This window comes from Triturus cristatus, chromosome 10, assembly GCF_964204655.1.
Source record: "Triturus cristatus chromosome 10, aTriCri1.1, whole genome shotgun sequence".
NCBI lineage: Eukaryota > Metazoa > Chordata > Amphibia > Caudata > Salamandridae > Triturus > Triturus cristatus.
In genome coordinates, this window is record NC_140593.1 from 573,125,966 (window position 1) to 573,143,095 (window position 17,130).

Sequence of the window (17,130 nt, forward strand, 5' to 3'; positions counted from 1 at the left end):
GCAAGTAGACTAGTGCAAATAGCACAATTAAGAGTCAACCTAGATCAAAATGGTTTCTTTCTGGGATGCAGCACCTTTTTAAACATGCAGGGATTGTTAATTATAATGGACTGGCCACATTCCACAGGACTCTGTCCATGGATTGTTATACAAGAAGTAAAAAAGGCCTTTGACTCCCTGGGGTGGCTGGGTCTGTGATCCTATTAACGGCACTAGAGTGAGATCTGGCAATGTAATCTGCGACTTACTTTACATAGAGCATGGCACTCACCAGGGGTGTCCATTTTCGTCCCATCATTTTTGCAATGGCCATGGAACATTTGGCCTGCACATTGCGAGCAAGGGCCCAAATTAAGTTGTACAGGTGGATGGGAGGTGGCATACCATATCGTGGATGTTGCTCTGATATACCTTCGCAAGCACGAAGATCCCATGGTGCGCCTCATTGCCCTTCTAGAGGAATTTGGTGGGCTATCCGGCCTAAGGATTAACTGCCACAAATTGGGCCTATTTCTTCTCACTCCAGTATTGGCACCACAAAGTCAAACACTGCCTGCCACCGCCCCCTTACCTGGGCCATTGACACCATTAAATATCTGCGGGTCTGGAACTGTCATATGGAGGGAGGTCTTGTGGCAGGTAACCTTGTGAGAGCTCTGACTAACTTGAACTATCCCATTTTGGTGTGGACTACAGTTTCCCCCTGTGCTCCCATTTTTGCTGTACTTCTCAGCCATCCTGGTGGTTTTAAATTGAAGGTTCTTCCGGTAAATATCGTCTCAGCTGATCACTTTGAAATGGGGTACTGATGTGCAGAACCTCCATTGCAAAGCTATATGCGCCATTGGGTGAGGGGGGGCCCTAAGGCCACCAAATTACAAGCATTGCTACATTGCCACTCAACTTGAATAGCCGACAGCGAACTGTGTTAAAGAAATGGGTGACTGCTTTCCAGACACTCAACCGAGAAGCATTCTAGAATGGCTGCTGGGACTGGCCCCATAAACCCATTTGTTGAAAGGAATGCACTGATTAAGGTAGCTAGGCATTGCTGGAGGAAGGGTATTAGTACCGGGGGCCGATGCCTTATGCCCCTGCCCTTCCACTTTGGGTGATGCCTGGTTAGAGAAACCTCCTATCTCGATTTGACACATTTCTGAACAGTGGCTGGCTTACTCACTGGTGAGACTTGTTCACAAATGGCCATCAAAGACAGTTTGACAACCTGGTTGAGACTACTGAATTGAACACAGGGAACCTTCTCCTGTACTCAGCGATAACACATCACTTACACTAGATCTGGAGCAGAACACAGTGCCTGGTACATCCCAACGACTGCAAGCGCTTATTACGCACAGATAAGCAGTGACATGCATTTACCAAGCTTCAAAACACAGGATGGGTCCGCTCCTCACAACGCTAAGGGAAGACTGGGAAACTGATGCTGGCCACGAGTTCACTGCGGCCTAATGGGTGCAATGTTTACTTAAACTTAAGAATATTTCTCTCAGTGCATGTCTCAAATACTTACAAAATTTTAGCTGTCTGATAGAGACTTCTAGCTGCAGATTCCTTAACTCAGAATAATACCCAGGCTTTCAAACTGGATCCAGAAGTTTTTGAAATGCAACCCTGCTCGCCGGTAGGTGGTCTAGTTTGGCTTGGCATCGTCCGTGCCAGAAATTACGTACTCGGCACCTCTATAGACTCCACCCCGGTACTCTGATGCCAGTTCTTTTCTTTCCGAACCAGAAAGCGCTGATCTGATCATCGGAGCTTTCCTCAGTCATTTTTTGACTGGCTTTTTTCACAACGTTTTGATGACTCTTTTTTTGAGAGATTTGTACTCCCGGTGTGGGAGGATGTCCCGTAAGAACCTGGCTGATGGGGACTAGAGGAGGAGGGGGACCCTGAGGCACTGGAACACCCGGCAGGCACCTAGGGGTGAGGAGAGGCTAGCTGATTTGATCATGGGGGCCAGGGGCTTTCCCTTTCCTTTTCCTTTCTGCTGGGGGCCTGATTGTGGTGGTGGGGGGGTTTCGTGGCTCCTAACACAGCTACCTCTGAAAGAGGTTTATCCTGGTATCGGGCGTCTCGGCACACCGACATGTGGGAGGGGGGGGTGAGTTCGTTTTGGGGAAGGTTTGGGGACAGTGCATTGGTAGTTGGAAGTGGCCCGGATTGAACTTGGACATAGCACTATTTGCCGATGGCGGCCACTGACCTGATTTACATTGTGTATGTCATTTGTGATTGAGTAATGCAATAAAAATTGTTTTTGCAAAAAAAAAAAAAAAAAAAAAGAACCTGGCTGATTTCGTACAATGTGGTGCCCGTCACAGCAAGCTTTGATTTTGCCACGCCTGTTGAACTCTTCGAATAAGGCGGGGGAGCAACAGCACTGCAGGCCTCATGCTTCGGTAGAGCTTGAGCCAGGGTCTGCTCCACGCTTCACTGCGACCCCTGCCCAGCTTAAGGAATTTTATGAGGCCATGCATCTCATATTTGTGTGGCCCGGCCCCTCTGGAGCTCCTTCAGGCCCCACAGTTCCCTTCGGGCTCGTTTGCCCTCGGTGCCATTTGGGCCCCATGGATCCCATGTTGAATCTAGAACGAAGCATCCATGGAAACCGAAACCTTCCTTGGTGCTTGCTCCAGTGCCGACATCCCCGGTGCTGCCATTCCCCATCCCCAACATCATTCCTGACTCTGACAGGTAGCTGGAAGGGCAACATCCAATGTCTGTTCTGGCACCGACTGGGACCATTCTCTCCAGACCGAAGCCAGTGCCTTTTACATTTGACAGGCCTGGAGAAGGAGACAAATGAGAAGGGTCTGAGTGATGAGAATGAGGACAACTAGTATGTGGAACTGGCGGAGAACATGAGTTGGACACCTCACTTCACACTATCCTGGTCTCTCCTGCTACCCTGGTTAAGGAGGAGGGACTCTTTCGCTATGGTGATGCGTAGGGCAGCTTCACAGTGGGAGTCAAGACTAGCATCTTGACAGAGGTGCTTCAGCTGGGAGTTGCCCCCTCGATACCCTACTCCCCATTAATGAATCCCTTACTGACGTCCAACTCTGGTCCTGGTCCAAGCCTTGCACAGGGGCTCCTGTGTATTGGACAATTGCTCCCCACTCTGGAGAACTTGGTGTTTAAAGCCTCCACCTGTAGGATCAACCCGGCGCGTTCCCTACCACTTCACCGGATAGGGAATCCAAGAGGATGGATACCTTTGGCAAGAGAATGTTTTCTTCCCCAGGCTTGCACTGCGGTCGGTGAACACTGCATGCTTTTGAGCCGATATTCCCATTTGATCTGGGATTAGGTTGTGCAAGTGCTGCCTATTGTCTTGACATGTGAAACAAAAAAGGCTTGGGTCCTATCACTCCCTGGCCTGGACCACTATAATTAAGAAAACAAAGAATTGGCCAGAAAGGTTGTTAAAAAATTATTTAGCAATACCTAGCCATTAAATCCTAAGCATGCATAGTTTATTTTACATTATTTTTCAATTTCAAATTTTTATGCATGGGAACATTTTGTCGTGTCCTTAAAAGAGACACAAATTTTGCACATTTAACACCAAAGATACATATAAATCAAAACACAAAATACTCAATAAACACATATACAGTAAATGAACACCATGTGAAAATGTCGATTGCCTCCTAAAGTCTTTAGAGGACATCAGTCCTTGTGTAACACATGAAGAAACAGGCGGACGTATCTGGATTCAAACGTTTACTGAGCTGAAGGCTGCTCTGTGTACAAGAGGTCATTACCCCATAGGGGGGTACATCTCTTTTAAAACTCCCTGGAGTGCCCCATAAATATCTTGGCTTCAGCTCAGAGTCAACGCGTTTCAAACCCTGAGTTATTCTAGGGTTCTCCACAGGGCAGGGACTGGAAATGGCCTTAACTGCAATAGTTTGATGCTCCAAGGTACTGTAGAATTTTCATGATAAAAAGACTGAGTTCTCTCAGGGAAGTGTAATTCTTCCGAGGTCACAATCTAATACTGGATGATCAGCGTGATGGAATTTCCAAGGGTTATGTATGCAAAGAGGCCCTCATAGTCGCCTGTTGCGTTTTTGCGGCTTCTAATTCCTTCTTAGGAATGCCCTGCGTAGTGTTGGAAACAATTTTCTCTCACACGGGGCTCTTAGTCTGCTCGAACTAAGGCATACTTTCCCAGGCTATTGCGGACAGGAGAGGAGCAGCAAAGTTCACCATACGATGTGGACTGACATGACCGACTCGCTGGGCAGAGCGATTTCATAGTCTGTGGCCTTGCGGCTCCATGCCTGGCTGAGAACCTCTGGCTTTTTATGGGATTTCCAAGCCTCACTTATGGACATGCCCTTTGAAGGCTCAAGTATTTTCGGAGAGAAGGCGCCCCCAGCACTGGAGCTCTTTAAAGACAGCTGAGCTACATCCTGATTAATGGGCTTGTCTATGGCCCCTCATCACTCCCAGTCTGCCTCCTGTCCTTTTGTGGCCATGGAAGGGGCCTCGAACCTCATCCATACCCTCCCAGCCACCACAGCCAACAGGCTTCCCAGCATTTTCGTGGCTGAGGACATGTGTCCCATACACCACGTGTGACAGGTAGCCAGAGGTCGGACCAGTTCACAAAGTAGTCGCAGCCTCCAAACCCTTTTAGTGTGCCCTATGACCATCATGGGCCTCCAGTGGAGTGCAGGATAGGTCCTCACTTGCACCACTGGTGGTCAGTAACACCAGACCATTAGGTTTTGCAAATTGTCCAAAAGGGCTATCCATCCTCTTTGTAACTACCCCTCCACCCATGCCACCCACTTACAACTGGCGGAAGGAGAACCACCTCAGACGTTGGTCGTGGTTGCTTCCCGGCATTGAAAGCCTTTCTTCCTTTGATCAGGGGAAGGCTGGTGCAGGTGTTTACCGACAACCCCACCACCATGTGGTACTGTAACAAACATGGCAGGTAGGGTTGTGGACACTTTGTCGCGAGGCTCTGCATCTCTAGAAATGACTGGAACGGCAAAGTGGGCGCTCTGAACACAAGGATGGACAATAGAGGATGCCTAGCGGATCACAAATGGCATCTCCACCTGGAGGTGGTGCAAGGACTTTCAGCAGGGGGGAGAGCCTTGGTTAAACCTTTTCACCACTGCACGCTTTTCGTCTCGAGTGGAGCTCCTGCCTCCTGTACGCCTTTCCACCAATACCACTCCTGCCCAGAGTTCTCGAGAAGGTCAGGACTGACTGAGCCCAAATTATTCTTGTGGCTGCAGATTGGACACTGAGAATCTGGTTAATCAGAGAATCTGGTTAATCGAGCTGAGCATGGCCATCGGTCCTCCAACAGGTGTCCTCTTCGAGAGGATCTTCTGCCACAGCAAAAGGGGAGGGTTCTGCACCCGAACCTGCTCACCCATCACCTTCATGTATAGAGATTTAGCAGCGAAAATTGACAGCTCTTGAACTCCCTTCTGAAGTCTGTGATGTTATTCTGGCAGCCAGGCGTCCCTGCAACAAATCTGTATAAGCCTGCCGTTGAGATAAGTTTGTGACATGGTATGATTCCCATTACACCAATCATTTTTCTGTACCTCTTTTTCCAAGGTTCTTCTGTTCGAGCTATCGTTGTCCCAGCAGGGCTATGCTGTGGGCACAGTTAAAGGTTATCTTTCATTCAATTCACCATTTGTTAGGTTGTCAGACCAGCCTTCTTTATTAAAGTTACCTATTGTATCTAGGTTTCTGAAAGGCTTGCAACACGTTTCACTGCAGGCCATTCATCATCCCCCAGTGGTATCTAAATCTTGTTCTCAACTATTTGATGTGTCCACTCTTTGAGCCTCTACACAATGTCCCTCTTAGGCTATTGACCATCAAAATTGCCTTTCTAGTGGCCATAACATTGCCCAGCGAATTGTAGGCACTCTCGTTGCACTCTCCTTACACCACCTTCTATCCGTTCAAGCTTGACACATGCCTTTTTCCTTCCGAAGGTTGTGACTCCCTTACATGTTGTCCAGAACATCACTCTGCCTTTCTTCTTTGCTCCGCCCAACCCCTTCAAAGAGGAGGAGAGACTCCACCATCTAGACACAGAAAAGAGCATTGGCATTCCTTGCTCGCACGAAACAGTTCCGGGTGGACGACCAGCTCTTTGTGGGGTACGTAGGAACTAAGAAAGGGAATGCGGTGCAGAAAAGAACCATCTCAAGATGGATAGTGCTCTGCATCAAGATCTGCTACGCATTGGCCAAGAAGCAAACGCCTGAGGGTTTGATTGCTCATTCATTCATTCATTCATTCCAAGGCTGCAACAGCATTAGCCTGCGGAGTACCTGTCCCGGATATCTCTGTATGCAACGTAGGCGTCTTTGCACAAGTTTACTAAACACTACTGTCTAGACAGTCAGGTCCATCGCGACGGGCGCTTTGACCGTTCAGTCTGGCAGGACCTTTTGATTTTAAATTGTTTCGAAGACCCACCTCCGGTGAGGTATTGCTTGGGTATCTATTCTAAGGTAAAGAATGTGCAGCTAGAAGTCTCTATCAGATGAACACATACATTACTTACCTTTAGTAACTCTATCTAGCTGCACATTCCTTACTGATCCTCCTATCCTCTCCCCTCTGCGAGCCAATTTCAGTGTAAGGGACACCCTACTCAGAGCCTTAGTTTTTCAAACCAGTGATGAGTTCTCATTGTGGCTCCGCACTGCTGGCGTGGAGAGTCATGAAAATAACTGACGCCTGTATAGCTACCGTGCACATCACTTCCGGTGTGGGCAGTGCAGGCGCAGTGTAGAACAATGCCACCTTACGGCTCGCAGGGGTACTGCTCAAAAACATCCGGATCCAGTTTGGCGCTTGTGGATTATTTTTAAGTAAGGATCCACAGGTAGTTAAAAATACTAGATAAAGTGTTACACAAGGTAAGTAACATGTTCATCATTTGTTTCGCATCTACCTGACCCCCGATAGATTGATCGCAACTTGCACTTGCCCATGGTATATCATCAGTGCAGATTTTTTTCACATGTTGTGGCACTGTTCGACCATAACAGGCTACTGGGAGGTGGTGATGAAACACCTCTGACATTTCCCGGTGGCACATTGTCTGCTAGGGTTGGCCAAGCACAAAAAAGGCACTCCGAACATGCACCAGTTCATTGTTCTTGCTTTGATACTCACCAAGCAGCGCATCTCCAGAACTGTAAGTCTCCATTAACCCCTCCCCACCCATTGGACCATTGGCTACACGACTTACGAAAAGGACCATATGCATAAATCAGTGCTCTTACTAAGCACAGCTACACTGCCACAAGACCCCTAAATCCAATATGCCCGGAGGGGTACCTGAGCGCACTAGAGGCTTAAGCAAATGAGAAGCCACCTTGATCCCGTCCATTGAGGATCAGTGAAAGTTAGCCAGGTGTACCTTGCCACTAGGAATGCCTCATTGCTCAACAAGGGACTGCAGTGGTCACTGACCACATTACTACCTCCTCCCTTCCGGTGCTGTCTGGAGTTCTTCTGATTCACTGGGTGAGTGGGGTACTCTTCGTAACTTCCCCCGCCAGAAGGTTGGATCTTCCCCCTCCACCCCAGACTCAGTGTTACCTTCTGCATTTGCCTTGCTATAATGCTTTATAAACTCTATCCGGTTGCTCTGTTCTTTTCGCTGATAGATTGTACCCCTATGGTTCTAGTCATGTATGCTGAGATGTCAATAAAGAAACTCTGTCAAAAAAATAAAGGTTTGTCGCCCATCTTGAAACTTCAAAACAGTCCAAACCCAATCTATGAGCCTTTGCATCCCTTATACTTCTGTGGGTGCATTACTATCTGTAGGGCAGGAAGCACCGCTGTTTGTTCCTGTCCATTCTGCCGTCTCCTCCGATGACTGTTATAAACTTCCTGATGCAAGCTTTCCTGAGACCACTCACAGCCATAGCTACTTGGAGTGAATGTTTAGACAAAAGAAGCATGGAAAGGAGTTTCCATCTTAAGTATATTTCACTTTTTACAAAGGCTCCAAAGAAGAGCTAACATAATGCATTTTGATGTTTTTTCTGAAGTGCCAATTTTGATAACTACAGATCCTGTCCTTACCATAAAACATTCTGGCACAGGAGAAAAACATTGTAAAACTAGTACAGGTGATGTTTGGCTCAATACTGCTGAGAGGACAGATTCTGCATGCATGTTTTCAACCAGAGAAGGGTATCCAGATTCTCAAGCTTCCATCTTTGCCCTGATCTGAATTAATTTATTTTTGGACATTGTCATCTTTTGAAAGTTAGCTATTTGCTCATAAATGCACTTATGTTTCATAAAGGTTAAAACAAAGTAAATGAGTGTATTTAGATATGTCATCAGGCAGAAAGGTCATTTGCATACATAAGTGCACCTGCTTTATATCCAGTCCAGTTATTTCCGTCCTCTCAGTATAATCATACTGCTTTTTCCTACCTGCGGTTTAAAGTGCTTCTGAAAGGGTTTGTAAATAATAGTTACAAAAAACGGAGTGTACGATACCATCATTAAAAAGGTGTGATTTGTGTTTTTTAGTCAATGACTAAGGTATAGAATGCAAATTGAGAAAATGTGTACTTCAAAAGGAGAAAAAGAAGAGTTATAAATATAGTTACATGATATCATTATTTATGGAGAGTGCTTAGTCAGTAGAAGGTACAATTGAGAATAAACTTTGAGGGAAATGAACTGAGGCCAGAAGTGAAGAGAGATCAAATCACAAGATTGGAGGGTTAGAAGAGGCAGTTCGAAGAGTTCAAGAGAGTGATGCAGTTCATGCTAGCATTTTGGCTCTTTTACCCCTTGCATCCTTGTAGTCACTTCCACTCGTAATGTTTCTACATTTGCGCTGCATGATGTTGCAGTATCATGAAACAAACCGATTTTTGTTTATTGGTGTACAGAGTTCTTGATGCTTAGATACATCACATTGAGCCTCTGCGTAGTTGAAGTGAAGTGCCAAGTATAAATGCTGATACAACTTTGCAGATGAAGATTCTTGCTCCACAATGTTTTTTTAATATATTTGAATATACCCCTTGTAGGAATCTCTCAATATTCATGTAAAAGAAATATTGTGTTGCATTCCATTCATTTTCTATTAATGCAGTAACATTTTCTTAAGAATATGTATTGAGTGCTTTTTGCTTTATCTATTGTGGCCATCCATCCAGATCACTATAATGGTAATATTGTTTTTCATGCCCTTGATATACCATTAATACAGATGAAGTTCCTTAGGAATAGTCTTTGTGTGTTTTCTACTTAAAGTAGAGTAATCATTAGGTCCTATTTATGGAATTACTTCCTAAATTGCTTTTAAAAATCAAATGAGTTAATTAAATGTGTTCCAATCATTTTAGGTTGCCAACACTGACATTGATGATGTGAATATTATCGCATTTCGACAAATCAACCAGTTTGATTTAAGTGGCAACGTGATAACTTCATCTGAATATCTTCCTACTTTGTGGGTAAGTGTTAATCACTTAGTTTTGCATCAAAGGCATGGCTGCCTTAGCCCATCTCGGTATATAACATATAAATATTGGAGCACTGGTGCACCTGAAAAAGGCAAGTTAGTATTGTGGATCCCTAATATGTTTAATGCTACAGTCATCCGTAACATATAGTACTTGTTTACTCCTCTTCAAATCAATAGTCCAGAACTCATAGAAAGTGGTAAGTAGTTTCTTTACTCCTACTCCCGCCATCAACATAGAATACAGTTGGTTCAATCATACAAGATACCGATGATTCAGTCTATACATGTTTTGTTTAACCTCTGACTTCTTCAAGGCTATTTTGAGGTATCTACTCCAGACATGTGAAAATAAGTCCAAGAGTATGTATCCATTTTAAGCGGTAAAAAACGAAATATTGAGAAAACAATCTTCGAGACCAGCTGTCAACTGTATAGCTACCAAATTAAGTAATGTACTTTCACCAGTTCATAAAAGGTTGCAGTCGAATTATTTTCTAAATGACTAGAATTCTGTTGTCTGTCGTTCTCATAGTCAGTAGAGCCTTGGACATTGAGGAGTCCTAGGCGTACCGTACGGTCATAAGCAGTTCTAGCTTGCGTCCCGTACTATCAGTCTCAATATATGTTTCTACAGTTTGTGATTAGTACTCCAGCTTATGATATAAATATTTTCTGTAAATCAAATGTGAATTTACTTAAGCCAGAAATATGATCAGAATTTAGGGAGTGGTAAATTAAAACCAGAGTTGACCTACTTTGTAAGTCCAGTGGACTCATGAATGTCTCTCTTTAGAGATTTTAATGTACTCTTTTCAGCTGCAGTAAAACAGTGTCTTTCCACCAAACCATTGAGCAATACTGTATGGGATCTTCAGAGACTGTCCACCTACTTTGCCCATAAAATTAAATTCACCTCACGAAGGCGTCCATGCTGGAGTAGGACTCTTTGTGTCTGACATACTAACACTCTTTCACTCGGGTCCTTACTGAGTCTATGGTTTTCTAGCCAGATTCAACACCTGTTTTTTATGCTCACTTTTTCATTGCAACTTTAGTTAAAAGAAACAAATGTAATCTATATTTCCACAATTTCTTTCAAACTGTAACTTCTTAATTTCATAAGGCCCAATTGATATTTGACCCACAGAAGACCAGTGAAGATTGTGTAGGCTTCAGTTATTTGTTTGAGGCAGAAACAAATTGATTCATATGGGCAGTCTGTCCTCTGTAAATTTAAAAAAAGGTCTGCAGGTTTGAATCGTAGGTGCTCTTAGATTACAAAAGCCATCTTGATCGTACCCGCTGTGCCTCTATTCCTTGTAAAGAAACAATCTGAGATCCTCAGTAGGTAGTGGAGCCTGGTCACAAGGGGGAAAGCACATATTGCCATGATCATTTGCTGTTTTTTATGCGCAAGGAAAGCCTCAGCAACACTATTTGTGTAATCTCTGTAGGCCCCCTCAGGCTCCATGACAGCATCTCCTTTAGAGAACCGATACAAGACTAAGTATAACACAGACCAACAAACAGCCCCTGTCCCTGGATCAGACATCACCAGCCATACAGAGCAGGGTCTCCTCTAACATTCTGTGAACCCAACACAAGTGTTATTGAAGACTCCAAGTTGATTTAAATAGTTCTGAGGCTGGGAAGATTATTGGTCTGGGTTATCTTACCCTTAAAGAGGATGGACGATACCTGGTATTGTAGTAAATAGGTGGTCCACATTTCTACATTGTTGGATCGAGAAAGCCTTTTTAAATCCTTTTGGGGGTGACCAAGTGTAAATATAAGGATCCGTCATAGGGAAGCTTGGGGCATCTAGGGAAAGCTAACATTTACAGAACCAGTACTTTTTGTTCTTGTCTTCAGCTTGTCCATCTCCGTTCTTTGCTCACTTTGTCTCTATCTGCCTCTCTTCCTCTGTTCTACATTGTGTCTCTTTGTTTTTCTAACTCTTTCTTCCTATGCCTCTTTCAGTCTGTCTCCTTCTGTCCCATTATGGCACATTCTATCTGTCTTATTCTTTGTCTCACCCCCACTCTTGTCCTATTTTTGTTGCATTGCATGTTTTTTTGTATCTTTACCCCCTCCTTTCTCTGTCTGTATTGGTCTCTCTTGTCCTGTTGATGTCACACTCCTGTACTGTTGGGAGCACCCTTCATACACTAACCTAGTTCAACAACTCCAGATCACTCCTTGTATCCATCTGTATTGCACTAATCTCAAGCACAAGGGTTTTCTAATCCTACCAGCAATACAAAATAAGCTCTGTCTAAAAAGCAAAAGATTTAGCCTTAGTACTACTTCTTAGATCGATATATACATATAAGATAGAATAAAGGAATGATAGAAGAGATTCCTTGAGAAGTCTTTTAATGGCTCCTGGGGCGACCCCTGAGCACTCTTCTGGGCTGTGGTGGGCACTCTGATGTATCACTTTAGTATTGCAATCTATTTGAAAATTCAAAGGTAGGTAGATTGAATTGTCAACACTTACTCAAGGAGGTGATAGTAGCGCTGGAGACCAGGTAGAGTATTTCACAGTAGTCGCATACAATATCAGTGTTCAGCCAGTGCTTTACAGGGGAAAGCTAGGTTGCTACTGAACATATGAAAGACATGGCAGTTGAAATGATGATCAACAAAACAAACCAAGGGCTTGTAACAAGCCTGGGGCCTAGCTATGATTTGAGTTCCCAGCTATCTTTCAAAACTTTCCTTTCTCAGTTATTTTACTATTGCTGTGTTTCTCAATAGACACTGATGTCTGACAAAATTCTCTGATGTATTTGTCCTTTGTACTATTGACTCAAAGGATGCATGTACTGCAAAAAAAAATCAGTGAGATTGAGCCTAGGATTTTAAGCAAGCTACTAAAACCCAATAACCTACCACACAAAGGTGATATAAAATTCTCAACGGCAAAACATGCAGATTTTATGGCAAACTGTTTGCCAAATATCTACATCAACATCTAAGAAACTGGGCAGAAGCGGACGGTCTGCCTATGATGGGGAAGACTGGGTTTAGAGCACACTGTTCCACAGTTGATAATGGCCCGGTGATGAGATGATCCAGAATAAGTGCATAGTGTACAAGAGACATCAAATTTACACACCCTTGCATGACGTCTTTTGCCAGTTCGACTGAGTTGATAGGAACTCTGTATTGAGAAAGTTTCAGCCAAGTATCCCATGTTAGTCATTGCGCTAGTAATCGAACTGCAACATCCACTGCACTACCAGTGCCACTGTCGGTACTCAGAGGTGCTGAATTTGGTGATCTGAAAGAAACACGTTAGTTAGATTCCTCACATTAGAATATCCCCAGGCGTCAGACTGGATCCGGAAGATTTTTCGTCAGCAATACCCCTTGCGCGTCGCTAGGCGTCGTCTGCGGCTCCGCGTCCGTCGTCGGCGTCGTGCGCCGGAATGACGTCATCGGAGTACTTAGACGCCGCCCTCGCGCGCTGACGTCAGTTCTTCTTCTTTTTTCCGCGCCAGTAAGCGCAGATCCGGTAGAGCTACCCCTTTAGTCAATTTTTGACTAACTTTTTTGATCCTTTTTGATCTTGTCTCGACTCCGGTGCCGGTAGGATGCCTGGTTTTAAAGCCTGTGCTGACTGTAGCCGCTTGATGTTGGTTACGGACCATCACCGCCGGTGCCTTTACTGCTTGGGCCTCGACCACGACGCGGAGTCGTGCTCGGACTGCAAGGCCCTGACCTCGAAGGCTAGACGGGAGCGGTCCCGTAAGCTTCTCGAGATTCGCCACCCGGCTCCGCGCGCCTCTCGATCCCGGTCCAGGAGGAGGTCCAAGGATCGGTCGCGGAGCCGCAGCCGACGTCGCCATCGGTCGTCGGGATCCAAGTCTTCGGGTAAGTCGAAGCATTCCAAGAAGTCCAAGAGGCGACACCACTCTTCGGACTCCCCTCGCCGGTCGCGTGACTCGGCCGAGGGTCAGGGTGGTACCACCCCCGCGGCTCCGGCAGAGCCGCAGGCGCCGCGCAGGTCCCCATACCCACCGGTCCCTGGGACTGACGCGACGCCGGCGGAAGTCAGTGCCTTCCTCTCGGCCATGAGGAGCCTGGCTCCGCCGTCGACGCCCGCTGGCGCGCCTTGACTGGGCTGCCTTGCCGGCCGGTGGCTCCAGCCCCGGCGCCGTTGACGGCTCCGGCCTCGACGCCGCAAGCGCCCGAGGGACCCGTTCCCGAGTCCCCGCCGACGCCGGTCGACCTAGTCACGCCTCCTCCGCCGGCGTCGACACCGGTACCACCGCCGACGTCGACTCCGCTCGACGTCGAGCCCCAGTTCAGCCCCACTCCGGGCCCGGCGCCGATACGGCGTCGATGGACGCCGCGTTCGGTGCCGCTGGAGACACATTATGTCTATCGCCCGGCTCCGTACCTTCCTCCTGTATACCAGGAATCGGATGATGGGGACAACTGGGAGGGATCCGAGGATCCTATGGCCCTTCAGGCTCAAATGTCACAGGACTGGGCAGATGAACTGGGGGAGGCCAGTGGCCTGGATACCTCTCCGGACACTGGATTAGTCTCTCCTCCGACTGTGGCTTCGGAGGAGGGCGCTGCTTTCTCTGTGGTGCTGCGCAAGGCGGCCGCAGCCCTTGGGCTCGAGCTGCCTGCCGTGGCTGTGAGGACTAACGTCCTTACTGAGGTGCTTCAGTCTGCAGCAAGCTCCACTGAGCCTCTGCTGCAATTCAATGAGGCCCTCATTGACGTTCTGCAGGGCACCTGGTCCAAGCCCTCCACAGATCCTCCTGTGGACAGGAACGTCGCCAGGCGCCAGCGCCCTGCTCCGGGCGACCCCAGTTTTCTGTCCCAACACCCTACCCCTGAGAGCCTGGTTATCCAGGCCTCTACCTCCCAATCCTCCTTCCCGACCGCCCCGCCGGACCGGGATTCCAAGAGACTGGAACAGTTTGGCAAGAAGCTGTTCTCCCTTAGTTTGGGCCTGCGATCTTTGAACACCGCCTGTCTCTTGGACCGTTATTCCCACTCTCTGTGGGATGCGGTGGAGGACGTGCTGCCCCTGTGTCCGGAGGAGGTCCGGACACGACTTACCCAGGCTCTGGCCGATGGGAGGGATGCAGCACGGCACGCCATACGATGTGGGCTTGACACAACGGACTCGCTGGGTAGGGTCATTTCTACCACAGTGGCGCTTCAACGTCACGCCTGGCTGCGGTCCACGTCATTTTCGGGCGATGTCCAGAGCACTCTCATGGACATGCCCTTTGATGGCACTCGCCTTTTTGGCGAGAAAGCGGACAGTGCGCTGAATCGCTTTAAGGACTCCCGGGGTACGGCCAAGTCCTTGGGCCTCTCGGCCCCGCGGTCGCAAACTTCCGCCTTTCGCCCCTTTGGTGGCCAAGGAAGGGGTGCCTCCTCACGTTCGCCTAGCCACCAGCCGCAGAACCAACCTGCGCGCGGTCGCGGACGTGGTTTCCGCCGAGGCGGTTCGGGAGGACGACGAGGTCAGCCCACATCCACCCCGGCAGCATCCGCCTCAAAGCCTTCCTAGTCCGAGCTTTCAAGCCCATTCCACGCCAGTGGGCGGCAGAGTTCGTCATCACCTGCTCCACTGGCGGTCCATCACATCGGACAGGTGGGTGCTGCAAATCGTCCGAAGGGGCTACTCCCTCCCCTTCGAGATGACCCCTTCAGCCATGCCACCGCAGCATCACCGTATCTCGGGGGATCATTTGAATCTTCTCCACGAGGAAGTTTCGGCCCTCTTGGCCAAGGGGGCCGTCGAGCGCATTCCGAGCCCAGAAGTAGGTCGTGGTTGTTATTCCCACTACTTTCTGGTTCCCAAGAAGGGCAAAGGGGGCCTACGCCCTATCTTGGACCTCCGGAACGTCAATGCCTTCCTCCGGAAGGAGAGGTTCAAGATGTTCACTTTGGCTCAGGTTCTGGCTGCCCTAGACCCCGGAGACTGGATGGTAGCGTTGGACTTGCAGGACGCATATTTCCACATTCCCGTCCTGCCGGCCCACCGGCGTTACCTGCGGTTCACGGTGGGCCAAGAGCACTTTCAGTTTACCGTGCTCCCCTTCGGCCTCACCAGTGCCCCCCGGGTGTTCACGAAGGTGATGGTGGTGGTCGCAGCTCATCTGCGCAGATCAGGGGTTCCAGTCTTCCCCTATCTCGACGACTGGTTGCTGAAGGCGGGCTCGCCCCAGGCAGTCGTCTCCCACCTCCAGACTACGGCGGATCTCCTGCATTTGCTGGGATTCCATCAACGTGCCGAAGTCACACCTGAGTCCCTCTCAGAAGCTCCTCTTCATCGGAGCGGTTCTCGATTCGGCGCAGTTCCGGGTCCATCCACCGGAACAGCGGGTCCGGGATATACAGGCCCTGATTCCCATCTTTCGGCCTCTATCCTGGGTTTCGGTCAGGCTAGTGTTGCGGCTTCTGGGGCTGATGGCCTCCTGCATCCTACTAGTGCATCACGCCAGGCGGCGCATGCGGGCTCTGCAGTGGGACCTGAAGTTTTAGTGGGCCCAGCATCACGGCAACCTGTCCGACCATGTCTTGATCTCAGAGGGCACTGCACAGCAGTTGCAGTGGTGGCTCATGGACCGCGATTGGGTCAAGGGCAAGAGCCTCTCCCTTCCCCAACCGGAGCATGTCGTAGTGACGGATGCGTCCCTCCTGGGATGGGGTGGCCATATGGGAGAGGCGGAGATCAGAGGCCTCTGGTCTCCGGCGGAGTCTCGTCTCCACATCAACCTGTTGGAGTTGAGAGCGATCCGACTTGCACTGAAAGCCTTCCTTCCCTCTGTCAGGGGAAGTGTCATGCAGGTGTTCACGGACAACACCACCGCCATGTGGTATTGCAACAAACAGGGCGGGGTGGGGTCGTGGACCCTTTGTCAGGAGGCTCTGCGCCTCTGGACATGGCTGGAACACCAGGGCGTCACCCTAGTGGTTCAACATCTGGCGGGCTCTCTGAACGCCAGAGCAGACGAACTCAGCCGCCCGTGCATGTTGGAATTTCCAAGGCGGCACTCGCTCGGCGACGCTTTTCGTCACGAGTGGAGTTGCGGTCTGTTGTACACCTTTCCGCCTATACCACTTTTGCCCAGAGTGCTGAAGAAGATCAGGCACGACCGGGCCCAAGTCATCTTGGTGGCTCCGGATTGGGCACGAAGGTACTGGTATCCCGAGCTACTCAGTATGCTGACCGATCCTCCGATACGTCTGCCCCTTCGGGAGGATCTTCTGTCGCAGCAGCAGGGGACGGTCCTCCACCCAAACCTGTCCAGCCTCCACCTCCATGCGTGGAGATTGAGCGGCGGCAGTTGATGCCATTTGACTTGCCTCCTGAAGTCTGTGATATCATTCTGGCAGCCAGGCGTCCCTCCACAAAGACGGTATACGCCTGCCGGTGGAACAAATTTGTGGCATGGTGCACAGCAAAGGCTGTGGATCCCCTTTCCGCCCCTCTTTCTGAGGTTCTCCTCTTTCTTCTTTCTTTGGCCCGGCAGGGCTCTGCCCTGGGCACCCTGAAAGGTTATCTTGCTGCCATCTCTGCCTTCTTGCGGCTTCCTGATCAGCCTTCTCTTTTCAAGTCCCAT

At 48.6% G+C, this 17,130-nt stretch overlaps 1 protein-coding gene across 1 annotated transcript in view; it reads left to right on the forward strand.

Moving 5' to 3' along the window:
* LOC146789754 (BOS complex subunit NOMO1-like) overlaps positions 1-17,130 on the forward strand; it is a 343,657-nt gene that overhangs the window by 278,200 nt on the left and 48,327 nt on the right. Inside the window, exon 27 of the mRNA XM_085632091.1 lies at positions 9,405-9,515. Coding sequence (XP_085488217.1) covers positions 9,405-9,515 — 111 coding nt within the window. The remainder of the gene's footprint in view (positions 1-9,404; positions 9,516-17,130) is intronic.